The sequence below is a fragment of the Impatiens glandulifera genome, chromosome 4, assembly GCF_907164915.1.
Source record: "Impatiens glandulifera chromosome 4, dImpGla2.1, whole genome shotgun sequence".
Lineage (NCBI taxonomy): Eukaryota > Viridiplantae > Streptophyta > Magnoliopsida > Ericales > Balsaminaceae > Impatiens > Impatiens glandulifera.
The window spans coordinates 14,044,791-14,057,593 of record NC_061865.1 but is presented as its reverse complement, the minus strand read 5'-3'; the positions used below and the strand labels follow the sequence as shown (position 1 = coordinate 14,057,593).

Sequence of the window (12,803 nt, the reverse complement as noted above, 5' to 3'; positions counted from 1 at the left end):
CTCTGAATTTGACATTAAAAATTGTTGAATTTTAATATTTTCAACCTGTAAATTTATTAAATACTAAGAAAATTATCATTAAAACATAAATAGTATAAAAATGATACACACAAACACAAATTACTATAAAATTGAAATTATACAAACCTGGTAAAAGAATGAATTTCAATATAAACCGACAGAATGCACTCCTCCGTTTTGACCTAGTGAGTAATAAGAAAGAATTCAAATTTTAAAATATGATCGTGTCTGTTATTGTTAAGGACATATTGTTTTAGTTAGGTTGAATAAATTATATATATATATATATATATAATGTTTATCGGTAAGTAATTAGATTTAATTAGGAATAAATAAGTTAGAGACTTTTAATTAGAAAGTAATAAATTATATATTATTGTGTGAATTATTTATTTAGGAATTAATAAATTAAGATGTTTTTTAATTAGGAATAAATATAATTTTGAGTAGTAACTTTTTTTTTTATATTCTCTTAATAAATTAAATTTAGGTAGTTAAAATAGAATAAATATATTATAGAATATATTAGTTGGGAAATTTAAGGAAATGACCTCAAAGATGCCCTTATTTGAGCTGGTGGTAATTTATAATTTAAATTGCTTTCGTGGTCGTTTATTTTTTTTTTGACGAAATTTCCCTTTTCGTGAAACGCTAAGGGGCTTAGCGTTTCACGAAGTGGATTGGGTTTAGTATAAATACTGTAATTTTTTCATTTCCTTCGTTTTCTTTCTCTCTCTTCTCTTGTTCTCTCTTTCACGGCGGCGACGACGGAGGCTGCGGGCGGCGGTTCAATTCATATAGATTTACAAGATCTTTATTTCTAACCTAATCTATTTATGTTTTTATTTACACGATCTTCATAAACCCTAACCCTAAACCTATTTTGCATGCAGGTCTCTGATTTTAAGGATTTGAAGGTCGAAGAAGATTTGAAGGTTGAAGAAGATGTTCATTTCAAACCTAAACCTAATTCGAGTTATGTTCATGTTTCCATTTTCTTCATTTCAAACCCCTCGATTTAACATGTTTTGATTTGGTTCATATTGGTTCATATTTGTTATTTGGTTCATATTTGTTCATATTTGTGCGTTCATATTTGTTATTTGGTTCATATTGGTTCATATTTGAGCATTTCGTTAGGTTCATTAATGGTTCATATGGGTTTCCGTTTCAGGGAAGATTTGCTAAACGTTTCGCTAAGGACTAAACGTTTCACTAAGGACTTACCGTTTCGCTAAGGACTTACCGTTTCGCTAAGGACTTACCGTTTCGCTAAGGACTTACCGTTTCGCTAAGGGATTAACGTTTCGCTAAGTAGTACCTCGCGATTCGCTAAGTGTCAAGATTTTTTGTTATTTATAGTTTAATCATGAACTTCATTTGACAAGGTATCTACATCACTCATAGTTTTGAAGAGAAGTTGTGTTAGCAAAACAAACCTTATCTTTTTACATTAATAGAAACATTAAAATTCTTTAGAAAAGGCCATTTAAGAATCCATCATTGAGCTCCAAATAAGAGAAGATGGACTAACTTTGATTTCGTTAGTCATTAAGCTAAAGAAATAAATTTCAAACAATCTTCTCTTAGCTGGAGCTCAATGATTGATTCTTCAAAGGCCTTTTCTGAAGAATCTAAATGTTACCATATAAAATTATAAGGTTTGTTTTGTTAACACATCTTCTCTTCAAAACCATGACTTTGTTGTTGATACATTGTCAAACGAGATAGATTACCTATGAAACCAATAAAAATGTTTGTACTTCACGATTCGCTAAGTACTTCGAGCTCTAGTTATGAGATGATGGTTTGAATTCGATTTCGTTCGTTATTAACCAAATATGCTTAATGACTAGCGAAATCGTATTCAAACCATATTCTCTTACCTAGATGACTTCGCGATTCGCTAAGTACTTCGCGATTCGCTAAGTACCTTGCGATTCGCTAAGTGCCTCGCGATTCGCTAAGTGCCTCGCGATTCGCTAAGTGTCTCGCGTTTCGCTAAGTGCCTTGCGATTCGCTAAGTGCATCGCGATTCGCTAAGTGTCTCGCGTTTCGCTAAGTGCTTACTAACTCTCTAAGGAAGTTGAAGAGGCGCGCGTACGCACACGCGCTATACCTTATATTTTAAAAAAATCATTTCAGAACATTTCATTTCAACCCGCGACTCGTTTCTCTCTAACACCTCTTCACCGTCTTCACTGAACCTTGCCAAGGCCGATCATTTACGCCCGTCGTCTTCTCGGTTCTTTCTTCTCGTTCGTCATTATTAAACAGGTTGGTTCTTTCTTCTCCCTGCCAAGGCCGATCATTTTCTGTTTTTTTGTTTATGAGTTTTGGTTTTTTGCATGTAAAGTTTAAGCGTTTTGCATGTTAAGTTTTAGTGTTTCTTGTCTGTTTTTGTTTTTTTGTTTAGGGTTTTTTATTAGTTTATGTATGTTTTTTGTTGTCTTATGTTCAGTTAATGTTCTCAATGGTTTCGCTATTAGGGTTTCGCTAGGTACCTAGCGATTCGCTAAGTGCCTAGCGATTCGCTAAGTACCTCCCGATTCGCTAAATACTTATGGTTTGCGATGGTGTATGTATTTGTTCTTACATTTTTGATGATGTTTTTCCTTTTGTAGATGGCAGAAACCACAATTACTGAGTTTCCTAGTCGGATTTCTTGGAAAAGTGCTCTCTGCCTGAAGAAGATTGTTAAGAAGTTCGAGGATATGGATCTTTTGGAGAGAGTTTACAATACCCAGTTCAGATCATTATTCACAACCCCAGTTTTGCAGTTCTCAGGAACAATAGTACATCATATGTTGATGAGGAGGGTAAGCTCAAACTCCAAGGAGATAACTTTCATGGTGAATGGGCATGAACTTATATTTGGTATGAAGGAGTATGCGTTGGTTACAGACCTATACTTCGGCAGTTTTCTTGAGTTGAACGAAGAGGAATTCTGAGGTTGTCCACCTCTCTCGGTGAAATATTTCAAAGGGAAAAATAGTGTGCGAATGAGCGAGTTGGAGACTGCTTATTTGAAATGCAAAGACAAGGAAGATGCATTCAAGATGGGGCTGATATGCCTGATTTGCCAGTACCTATTTACAATTGACCCAAGGAGGGTGATATTTCCAAAAATACTCCACATGGTGGAAGACGAGGAAACTTTCCTCCGATATCCATGGGGGAAGGTCACCTTTAGACCCACCCTCAAGGGTTTAAACAAGAACATGAAACATCTGAGTCTCTCATATTATTCGAAGAAGGAGAAGACTGATGATCCTTATGCTCCTTTTGCATATAACATTTATGGGTTTGCACTGGCACTTCAAGTGTGGACGTATGAGTTCATCCAAAGCTTTGTCCCTAAATTCGCTAGAAAAATCAGATTAATGACCCTCTACGCCCAAGGTTGTTACTCTATCATTCCAACAGGAAAAACACCTTGATCGAGGTAAAGTATGCCCTTGAGACCACGGATGTGACTGAGATGGAAGAGTCCTCCATGGAGAAGAGGTTATATAGTGGTGAGGAATTTGAAGAAATGGACGAGACACCTAATGTTTTTTTAGGGATTTACTGAAGGGAAGGTCATCAAAGAGGATTTTGATGTAGATGAAAGTGAACATGAAGAATGTACTCCCCTAAACCTGCCTCCAGGAAGAGAAAGACTGAAGGTACTCTCAAAGAAGTAGTCAACTTGAAGAGGAAGCTTGCTTATGTATCGAGTCCGACCCGCATTCCTACTCCCCCCGCCGCGACGTCAAGTCCTCGGACACCTTCTGTTGGTGTTGGATGTAAATGTGATGAGCTAAAGGAGGAGGTGAAAGAGCTGAAAATAGAGTTGAAGAAGGAGCTAAAAGTGCTAAAAATAGAGATCATCAAAGAGTTGAAAATCACAATCAAAGAAACTCAACAAACTCACCTTGATTCGATGAAGAGGATAGTTTTTAGTATGTCCCAACAGTTGTTAGATAAATCCAACAAAATGATGTCCATATTATTAACCAAATTAGATGATATGGAGAAGATGAAGAAGAAGAAGAGCAAGGTGGGCAAGAAGAAGGAGAAGACTAAGGTAAAATTTTGTTTTGTGAACTTAACGATTCACTAAGTGCCTAGCGATTCGCTAAAAACCTAGAGATTCACTAAGTGCCTAGCGATTCTCTAAGGACCTAACGATTCGCTAAGGACCTAGCGTTTCGCTAAGGACCTAGCGATTCGCTAAGGACCTAGCAATTCGCTAAGTACATATCCAACTAGAATGTTGCTATTTTGCAGGTGAAGGATCCTAAGGAAGAATTCAAGGAGGAGAAGAGCAAGGTTGACCAGAATGTGGAGAAGAATGAGGTAAGATTTAGAATTTTGAACTTACTAAGTACATATCTGACCACAATGTTGCTATTTTGCAGGTGAAGGATCCTAAGGATGTGAAGATCGAAGAATTTGAGGAGGATGAGAGCAAGGTTGACCAGAATGTGGAGGAGACTGAGGTAAGATTTAGAATTTTGAACTTACTAAGTTCATATCTGACCAGAATATTGCTATTTTGCAGGTGAAGTATCCTAAGGATGTGAAGGTCGAAGAATTCGAAGAGGAGAGCAAGGTTGTTGACCAGAAGGAGGAGAGCAAGGTTGTTGTTGAGTAGAAGGAAGAGAGCAAGGTTGTTGTTGAGCAGAAGGAGGAGAGCAAGGTTGTTGACCAGAAGGAGGACACTGAGGTAAGTACCTAGCGATTCGCTAAGTACCTCGCGAGTCGCTAAGGACCTCCCGATTCGCTAAGTACATATTTGACCACAATGTTGCTATTTTGCATGATGGGAAGATGGATGATGTGGATGATGATGAGAAGATGGATGTTGTGGAGGATGATGAGAAGATGGATGATGTGGATGATCTGAAATTGAAAGTGAAGGTGAAGGATGAGGAGAGTGTGGATGTGAAAGTGAAGGATGTGAAAGTGTAAAAAGGAATTGAGAGTAAGAAGGTTGAAGATGACAATGATGATTTCAAGTTATACAATACTCTTCCTAAAGGAAATTTTGGGAGGAGAGTGAAGAAGCCGAAAAAAGAGGAATCGTACACCAACCCTTCTTTGTCAAAACTGCCAAAGACAAATGATCCAATGAAAATCAATCCCCTTCAAAAATTTGAAGATGAGTTGCTGGATAAAGTAAAAGATTGGTTGGATGATCCAAAAACCAATAATGTGAAAAAGGATGTAGCGACTTGCGTAGTAGGGAAGGATATGTTTGTTAGAGTTCTAACAAGGTTGACATGGCTTGAAGACACTGTAAGTCGTGCAATTCATTATTAATGTACTTCGCGAATCGCTAGGTACTTAGCGATTCGCTAAGGACCTAGAGATTTGCTAAGTACTTAGCGATTCGCTAAGGACCTAGCGATTCGCTAAGTACAGTTCAATGTTGTTTGATATATACTGAATGTATTCCTATTGTGCAGGAAATCGATGCATTCTGCTACCTATTGCGAAAAAGGATTACAGAATATCCCAAGACATATAAAAATTCTAAAGTCGCAATAGGGGATAGCGTATTGGTAGATAGAATAAGACGAGAGCACTAGAAATTTAGTAAGGATAGTGCAAAATATCCAATCGAAGAATTCAAAGACTATTACATGGGTGCACCGCATAGAAATATGCCTGAATGGTCAACAATCGACGATATTTACGTGCCCGTCAACATAAACCTGAAGCATTGGATTTTGTGTGTTGCACGTCTTCAAAAGAATCGCATTGACGTGTATGATTGCGATGCTTATCTTTATAAGAACCTGGATCCTTATTTGAAATCGTTGTGTGAGATGATTCCACATATATTTGCACATACAACAACTAACAGTGAGATGATAAGGTATCCTGACTTCAACTTCAAAGACCCCATCAAACCCATGACATACAAAAGGTTTCCACACCCCAAAGTGAAAACCGCAACAACTAAGATAGGAGAAGTCCCAAGAGCATCCAAGAGTGGGATTGTGGTGCATTCACGCTGATGTACATGGAATACTTGACTGCTAACCTAGGTGTGCAGAATGTGACATTAGATAACATGGAGTTTTTTAAGCAGAAAATGGAGGTTAGGTTATTCCTTCAAGTTATCAAACCTTAGTATTATTGTAATAAAATTGTAAAATGTATATTCATTCATATATTAAATTGCACCTCAGACTTGAAGATAACCTTTGAAGTTGTAAAAACAAGTGTTAACTTTGGTAAAATGTTAAAATATTGAAGTTAATATTGGTTCATATTTGTGCATTTCGTTAAGTGGTTAATTTGTGGGTTTTGCAGGACCTAGCGTTTCTCTAAGTACTTCGCGATTCACTAGGTACTTCTCGATACGCTAGGTACTTCGCGATTTGTTAGGTACTTCGCGATTCGCTAAGTACTTACCGTTTCGCTAAGTAACACAAACAACCTGAATGAACATCATATATGACAACTTATCCCAAACAACCTGAATGTGAACAACACATACTTCAACTGACCAGTACCACCATAATTCAATTCAATTAACAACATATATTACAATCATAATAATCTTTCAAGCTAATTGTACAAAGTATCACCACAATCAATCTAAAGGCTCGTACTGTTGAGATGATGGCTCGTGCTGTTGAGAAAATGACTTATGTTGCTTAGATGATGATGCAGCCACAATATTCATCTTTATGTGATATGTGCACGCACTTTGGTCTGCTTCTGGAAAAACAGCACACAAGGCATTGGCGATGCTTGGGTGTCTGTCGGATACGAAGACGAGATCATCAACTAATCCAATTGCGTCTCTCAGTTTTTACATAAAATAAGTCCAGAAGTTATTATTCTCTGAATCAACAACGCCGAATGCGACAGGATATAGTTTCTCATTCGCATCCAATGCAATAGCCACCAATAATTGACCACTCACCTTGTGCTTAAGAAAACTAGCATTAACACATAATACTGGACGTCAAAAGGCTTTGAAACCCCTAATTGAGAGGCCTAGGGACATGAACATATACTTGAAGTGGCCGAGCTCGTCTGTCTGGATGTCAGTTATGGTACTAGGATTATACTTCTCCAACATGTACAGGTATGATGGCAGTAATCCATACGAATCCTCTACCGTTCCTCGCACCGCTATTAAAGCATTTTCCCTTGCCCTCCATGTCTTATTATAAGTCAAAAATATCTCATAAATTGACTGCATGTCTTCAATTATTTTCTTAGGCAAGTGATTATGGTGATGGTCCATGTACTTGCTCTTCACGCACTGCCCAATAACCCATGCTGGTGTTTGCATTTTTTTCTTTGGCCTCGACAAAACTGAGCATGAGTGTTGTTGCTCAAATTTTCGGATCTCAAACATCTCAGAAAACTTATCTTTCACAGCCCACAAGCTCCACTTGCATGTCTCATCCAAATATTTCACTTCCCAAAGATGTTTTCTTGACTTCTCCACTTTGAATTCAAAATGATTGGTCATCGCATATTTATATAGAGAAAGTTGAAGTTCTATTTTATTTTCAAACAACGAACCGACTTCCAATACGGTTTCACTAGTTAATGTCATCGCAAATGAGGGGTCTGGCGGTGATGTGTCTGTCGGGTCTGTCGATGGTGTACCCATTGATGATCTTTTTGCACTAGATGGTGTACCCATTGATGATCTTCTTGCACTAGATGGTGTACCTATTGATGCCTTTCTTGCACTAGTTGGTGTACCCATTGATGATCTTCTTGCACTTGTTGGTATAGGTATTGATGCCTTTTCACCAATATTAACATGCAAGTCTTGAGTAAGTGAGATGTGAGGCAAAGAGTTTTCTCCGGCTTCATTTTGACTTTCAACAAAGAATTCCGAGGGTACAACGGGTGATACAATTTTTTGAGTAAGTTGTGGTGGTAGTATACTCTCTTAAGTTGGGTATGTAAGTAGTGATATCTTTTCTTTAGTAAATGCTGACTTTTCTACTACAGAGACACACAATGGTGACACGGTTCGACCCAAAATCAAGCGTGATAAATATGTGTTCAAATCCCCATCATAATCAATAAAAACAGGTTTTGGATTTCTGATATTTGGAATATCATACTTGACTTGCAACATTAAATCGTATGTAGATTTCTGCACGTTAAGTCTAGCGTAGAGTATATCAAGTAATTCAGCATAACGAGTACTTTGGGGTAAATCAATTGTTTTGATTGAAGATGCATCAAAATACAGTATTCCATCAGCATCAAGTTTCCACTCTCCATTATAGAAAACGAAAACTTCAGCTGCAATAAAAAACATGATTTGATTTAGGAACGGATAATTAATACTTCGCGAATCGCTAGGCTCTTAGCGAAACGGGAAGGCCTTCGCGAATCGCTAGGCACTTAGAGAAACGGGAACGCCTTAGCGAATCGCTAGGCCTTAGTGAAACGGGAAGTAAACCCTGAACAACAGTGATTCAAAGAAACCAAACATCAATAAACTTGAAGTATCATGCTTAAAAAAAACGTACCAAGTGGAACAGTGCTCGTGCTCGTCGTGGAGCTCATAATGGATTTCGACCCATCGCCGCTGAGATCGACGCCGGAGTTTAAAGAGAAGGAGGAGAAGAGCGGGAAGAGAAAGAAGGAGAAGAAAAGAAATGAAAAGAAATAAGGAATGTTATATTAAATAGTAAGGGTAATTTGGACATTTCACACATTCTCACTTCGCGAAACGCTAAGCCACTTCGCGTTTCGCGAAAAAAGTCAATTTTGTCAAAAAAAAATTAAAAGACCACGAACGAAATTTAAATTATAAATTACTACCAGCTCAAATAAGGACATCTTTGAGGTCATTTCTTCAAATTTTCCTATTAATTAGAATTATATGTTAGATTAATAAATATATTATAGAATATATTAATAAGATAAAATAAATATAATATAATATAATATATAATATAAAATTAGTTGATTGTGGTGGGTCTCCGGGCTATAATATGTAAATTAGTCAATTAGATAGCTATATAATTTTATATTATATAATATTATACTATTAACAGATTAAGTAAATTAGTCAATTAGATAGCTATATAATTTTATATTATATAATATTATACTATTAACAGATTAAATCCCTCATTGTTACAGCCCAAGGTCTGGGTGTGGCTCCGCCCTTAAGGGAATGGGGAGAATGAGGGAATAGGGAGAGAATGATGTGTCATTACATCATTGTACATTATTCCTTCCCTCAAATTCCATCTCTCAATCATTTCTCATTTAAATATTACATTATTTAATTTAAATAAATAAAAATAAATTAATAATATTCTAAATTTTAAATAAATAATATATATTTTAAATTTTTAAACAAATTAAGTCTAAAAAATATATAAAAAAATAAAGAAAAATTTGACAAAATATATCTATTTATATAGATCAAATTTAAAAACAACACAAGGTTAATAATGTTTATAAAAATGATATTTTGAGCTTGTGAAATATCTATATTGTCCTTAAGAAGCGTTTTGGTATTTTGGATAAACCTTGCACATTTCTTCTTTTTAATCTTCTCCCTTTTATAAACCCTAAACATCAGCAGTTAATAGTGGTTCTCGTTATCCCCACCACGACTATCTAACTTCTCGTTAAGCATTAAGTAGTTTCTCCCATGAATTTTTCCTTTATATTCTTCTTAAATCTCTTTTTCACATTTTTTTTTTGGCGAATATAGTTCATGCATATTTACAATTTTTTTTGATTAATCTAATATTTGAGTTTGTCTAGTAAAATAAATGGATTTTTTACATTTTTAATTAATATATTTTTGTTCGAGATTTTTTTTTGGTTATTATCTTTCTAGTTAATTTAATATTTTCAATAACTTTTTAAATATTATAGCCTTTCAACCTGGAGAATTAAAAATTAATATAACTTGTTATTTTCAAAGTTTTTAATAAAGTTATATACATTATTTTAATATATATATATATATATATATATATATATATATATTATTTTAAATTAATTAGCTAGTGGGATAAGATAATAATTTGATTATATATAACAATTAAATTACATAATTTTAATATTATTTCTAACAAGATTAATAGAAATACTGCAAATTTAAATAAAAAAATATTTTTTTGTTGAAGGTAGAAAGCTAAATAATATGACAATTTCACTTGCATTTAAAATAACTAAATAAAATATTAATAAATTGAAATTATAAAAACAATTTAAATATAATATTTTAAATAACAAACTCATATACTTGGTTGATTATTTAAATAATTTAATTTTTTAATTATTATTTTTTTTTATCTATAAATGAATAATATTTATAAAATAATTCTTTTTTAAAATTTCAAAATAATATATATTTTTTAAAAGAAATAAAATCTCATATTACAAATATTATTTTAAATTATTTATAAATTAAATAAATTAACAAATTATTTAAATATAATAAATTAACAAATTATTTAAATATAATAAATTATTATTAAATAATTTTCTTATTATTTTGAAAAAAATATTAATATAAAATAAAGAAAAAGTAATCTTTAAATAGTTACAAATTTGAAAAAATATATAACTAAAGGAAAATTAAATATTACCCTAGTGAATTTGAAAGAAATCTCATTTGCTTTAGACATCCAACTGAAAAAAGAGAAAATAAATAAAAAATTTAAGTATAACAAAAATCAGTTACAAAAAGTCCAGATAAACAAAGACGACCTGGCCCGGACCAAATAAACAAATTATATTGTTTTATTATAAGTTTAGATACAAATGGGCTGACCCAAAAGAAACTGTTAACCTAATTAAGTATCTCTATTCTCTGTAGCCGTCTTTTTCAAATTTTTTTAAAATATATAAATAACCGGTTCACAAGAACAATGGAGGATACAAAAATAATCAAGATTTCTTTACACCCATGAAAATTCGTAGAAAGAGTTCTAATCAGGAGATGAAAGATAAGAATGACGCACCATTGAAAAGAGTTTTAAGTGGTAAAGTTCAAGTCTATGATAGTTTATATAGGGAGAGAGTGGTGGTTTGTCTCTTTACATAGACGCAACCACAGAATGGATTTGAACAACCTGAAACACAGTAGCATCCATGTTTGCTGCGAGGAACCATGGGGAATAGGGTTGTCGGAATGCAGGTATGATGGATTCCATAATGCATACTTCTCTCCAGAGCAAGATTGCCTCATTTTAGTTTCATTCATCTTTCAAATCCAGCCATTTTCCTTTCAGAAGAGGTCGATGAATTGTTGTTGTTGATGTTTTATTTTGTTTTTAGTTTAATTCATCTATGTTCATAGTTCCTTGTATGTTCATGATGATTTAAGTCAGTTTCCTATATATGTTTAGATGTGTTTATTAGGAGTATAAGAAATGGAGAGGAAATGTAATTTAATTTCTTTTAAATGATTGATGAAATTAAATAAATGTGTTAGATGTTGAATGTAATTGTGTATTTTATTTACTTGTTAATGTTTGTTTTTATTATTTTGGATGAGTTTAATTTTAGTTGACTGATTAGTCAATTTATTGATTTTAGTAAATCTTATTTACACTTATAATGAAATGAAAATGACATGTATTGGTGAAGAAACAATTTTGACAAAACAAATGGTGTTTTTTCTTAGTAATTTTTATTTTTCAAGAAAATGTAATTTATAAATAAAAAAACTTAATAATTATTTAAATAAATTAATATAATTAATTTTGTAAATATATATTTTTATTATTATTTAATTAATTTTATACTTAATTATATATTTTTAGAAATAAAAAAGGTGTACAACTATTTAGTTATATAAATAAATAATGCATACTTATAAAATAGCTTTTTATATTGTTATGTAAAATTTTAATTTTATTTAAATAAACGATAAAAAAAAATTAATATTTTAGTATTATGTATTATTACTTTTTGTAAAAAGAAAAAGAAAATAAACTTTTTTAAAATTTCAATATAAAAATAATATTTAAATTAATCCAATATTACCACACTTAAATAATTTAACTTTTTTTTAACATATAGTCATGTAAAATATTTAACCAATTAAATTAATTTTATAAACTTTTAGATGAAATTATTTAGAGAGTAATGATAGTATAGAAAAATATTTGTATAGGTCAATTTTAAAAATATGAAATATTTTAATTTTTTTATTTTAAATGGTATATGTCACAATAAATAACATTTAATAATTTATCTCTTTTCAATTTTTTATTATTAATTTTTTTAATAATTTTTCTATTTTTAACTTTTTATTATTAAATTATTATAAATAATTCTTTACAAATTATTAATGTATATTTTATTTTTATTTATTATATATGTATTATTATTATAATTTATATATATATATATATATATATAAGTTTTATAATTTTAGAAAAAAAATAAGTATTTATTTTGTTATCACTCATTTCTTTTGAAATTGAAACATTAAATAAATTCTTAATTAATAAGAGATTTCAAAAATCACAACTAACTACAACTCAACTCATTTCTTTTAAAATTGAAACATTAAATAAATTCTTAATTATTAAGAGATTTTAAAAATCACAACTAACTACAACTCAAATTGTTACGAAAAAAATTTATATAGACTAAGTGTATATATACTTGTATAACTCCCATAAATTTTTTTTATCTAAATGTTAGACATATAACTAATAAAAAATATATTTAATGTATGTATCATAATTTTTTTTTTTCTATTTATCTCTTTTAATAAAGGAAAGTTAATATTTTTTAAAATTTATATATTGCTTAATTAAATA

The 12,803-nt window shown here is 31.9% G+C and overlaps 1 protein-coding gene across 1 annotated transcript; it reads left to right on the top strand.

Moving 5' to 3' along the window:
• The first annotated feature begins 3,242 nt into the window (after nucleotides 1-3,242).
• On the top strand, nucleotides 3,243-4,977 carry LOC124934784 (ring-infected erythrocyte surface antigen-like). The gene is made up of 8 exons (XM_047475289.1): nucleotides 3,243-3,352; nucleotides 3,448-3,528; nucleotides 3,673-3,874; nucleotides 4,294-4,362; nucleotides 4,425-4,505; nucleotides 4,568-4,645; nucleotides 4,691-4,732; nucleotides 4,837-4,977. Exons 1-8 carry the CDS (start codon nucleotides 3,243-3,245, stop codon nucleotides 4,975-4,977), a joined length of 804 nt encoding a protein of 267 aa, XP_047331245.1.
• The last annotated feature ends 7,826 nt before the right edge of the window (nucleotides 4,978-12,803 follow it).

Excerpts from the sequence above, each read along its gene's own strand:
- LOC124934784 (XM_047475289.1), top strand. The coding sequence starts at position 3,243 with ATGAAACATCTGAGTCTCTCATATTATTCGAAGAAGGAGAAGACTGAT. Across the intron at positions 3,875-4,293 it reads AGTTGAAGAAGGAGCTAAAA|GTGAAGGATCCTAAGGAAGA; the intron begins GTGCTAAAAATA and ends GCTATTTTGCAG. Across the intron at positions 4,733-4,836 it reads ACCAGAAGGAGGACACTGAG|ATGGATGATGTGGATGATGA; the intron begins GTAAGTACCTAG and ends CATGATGGGAAG.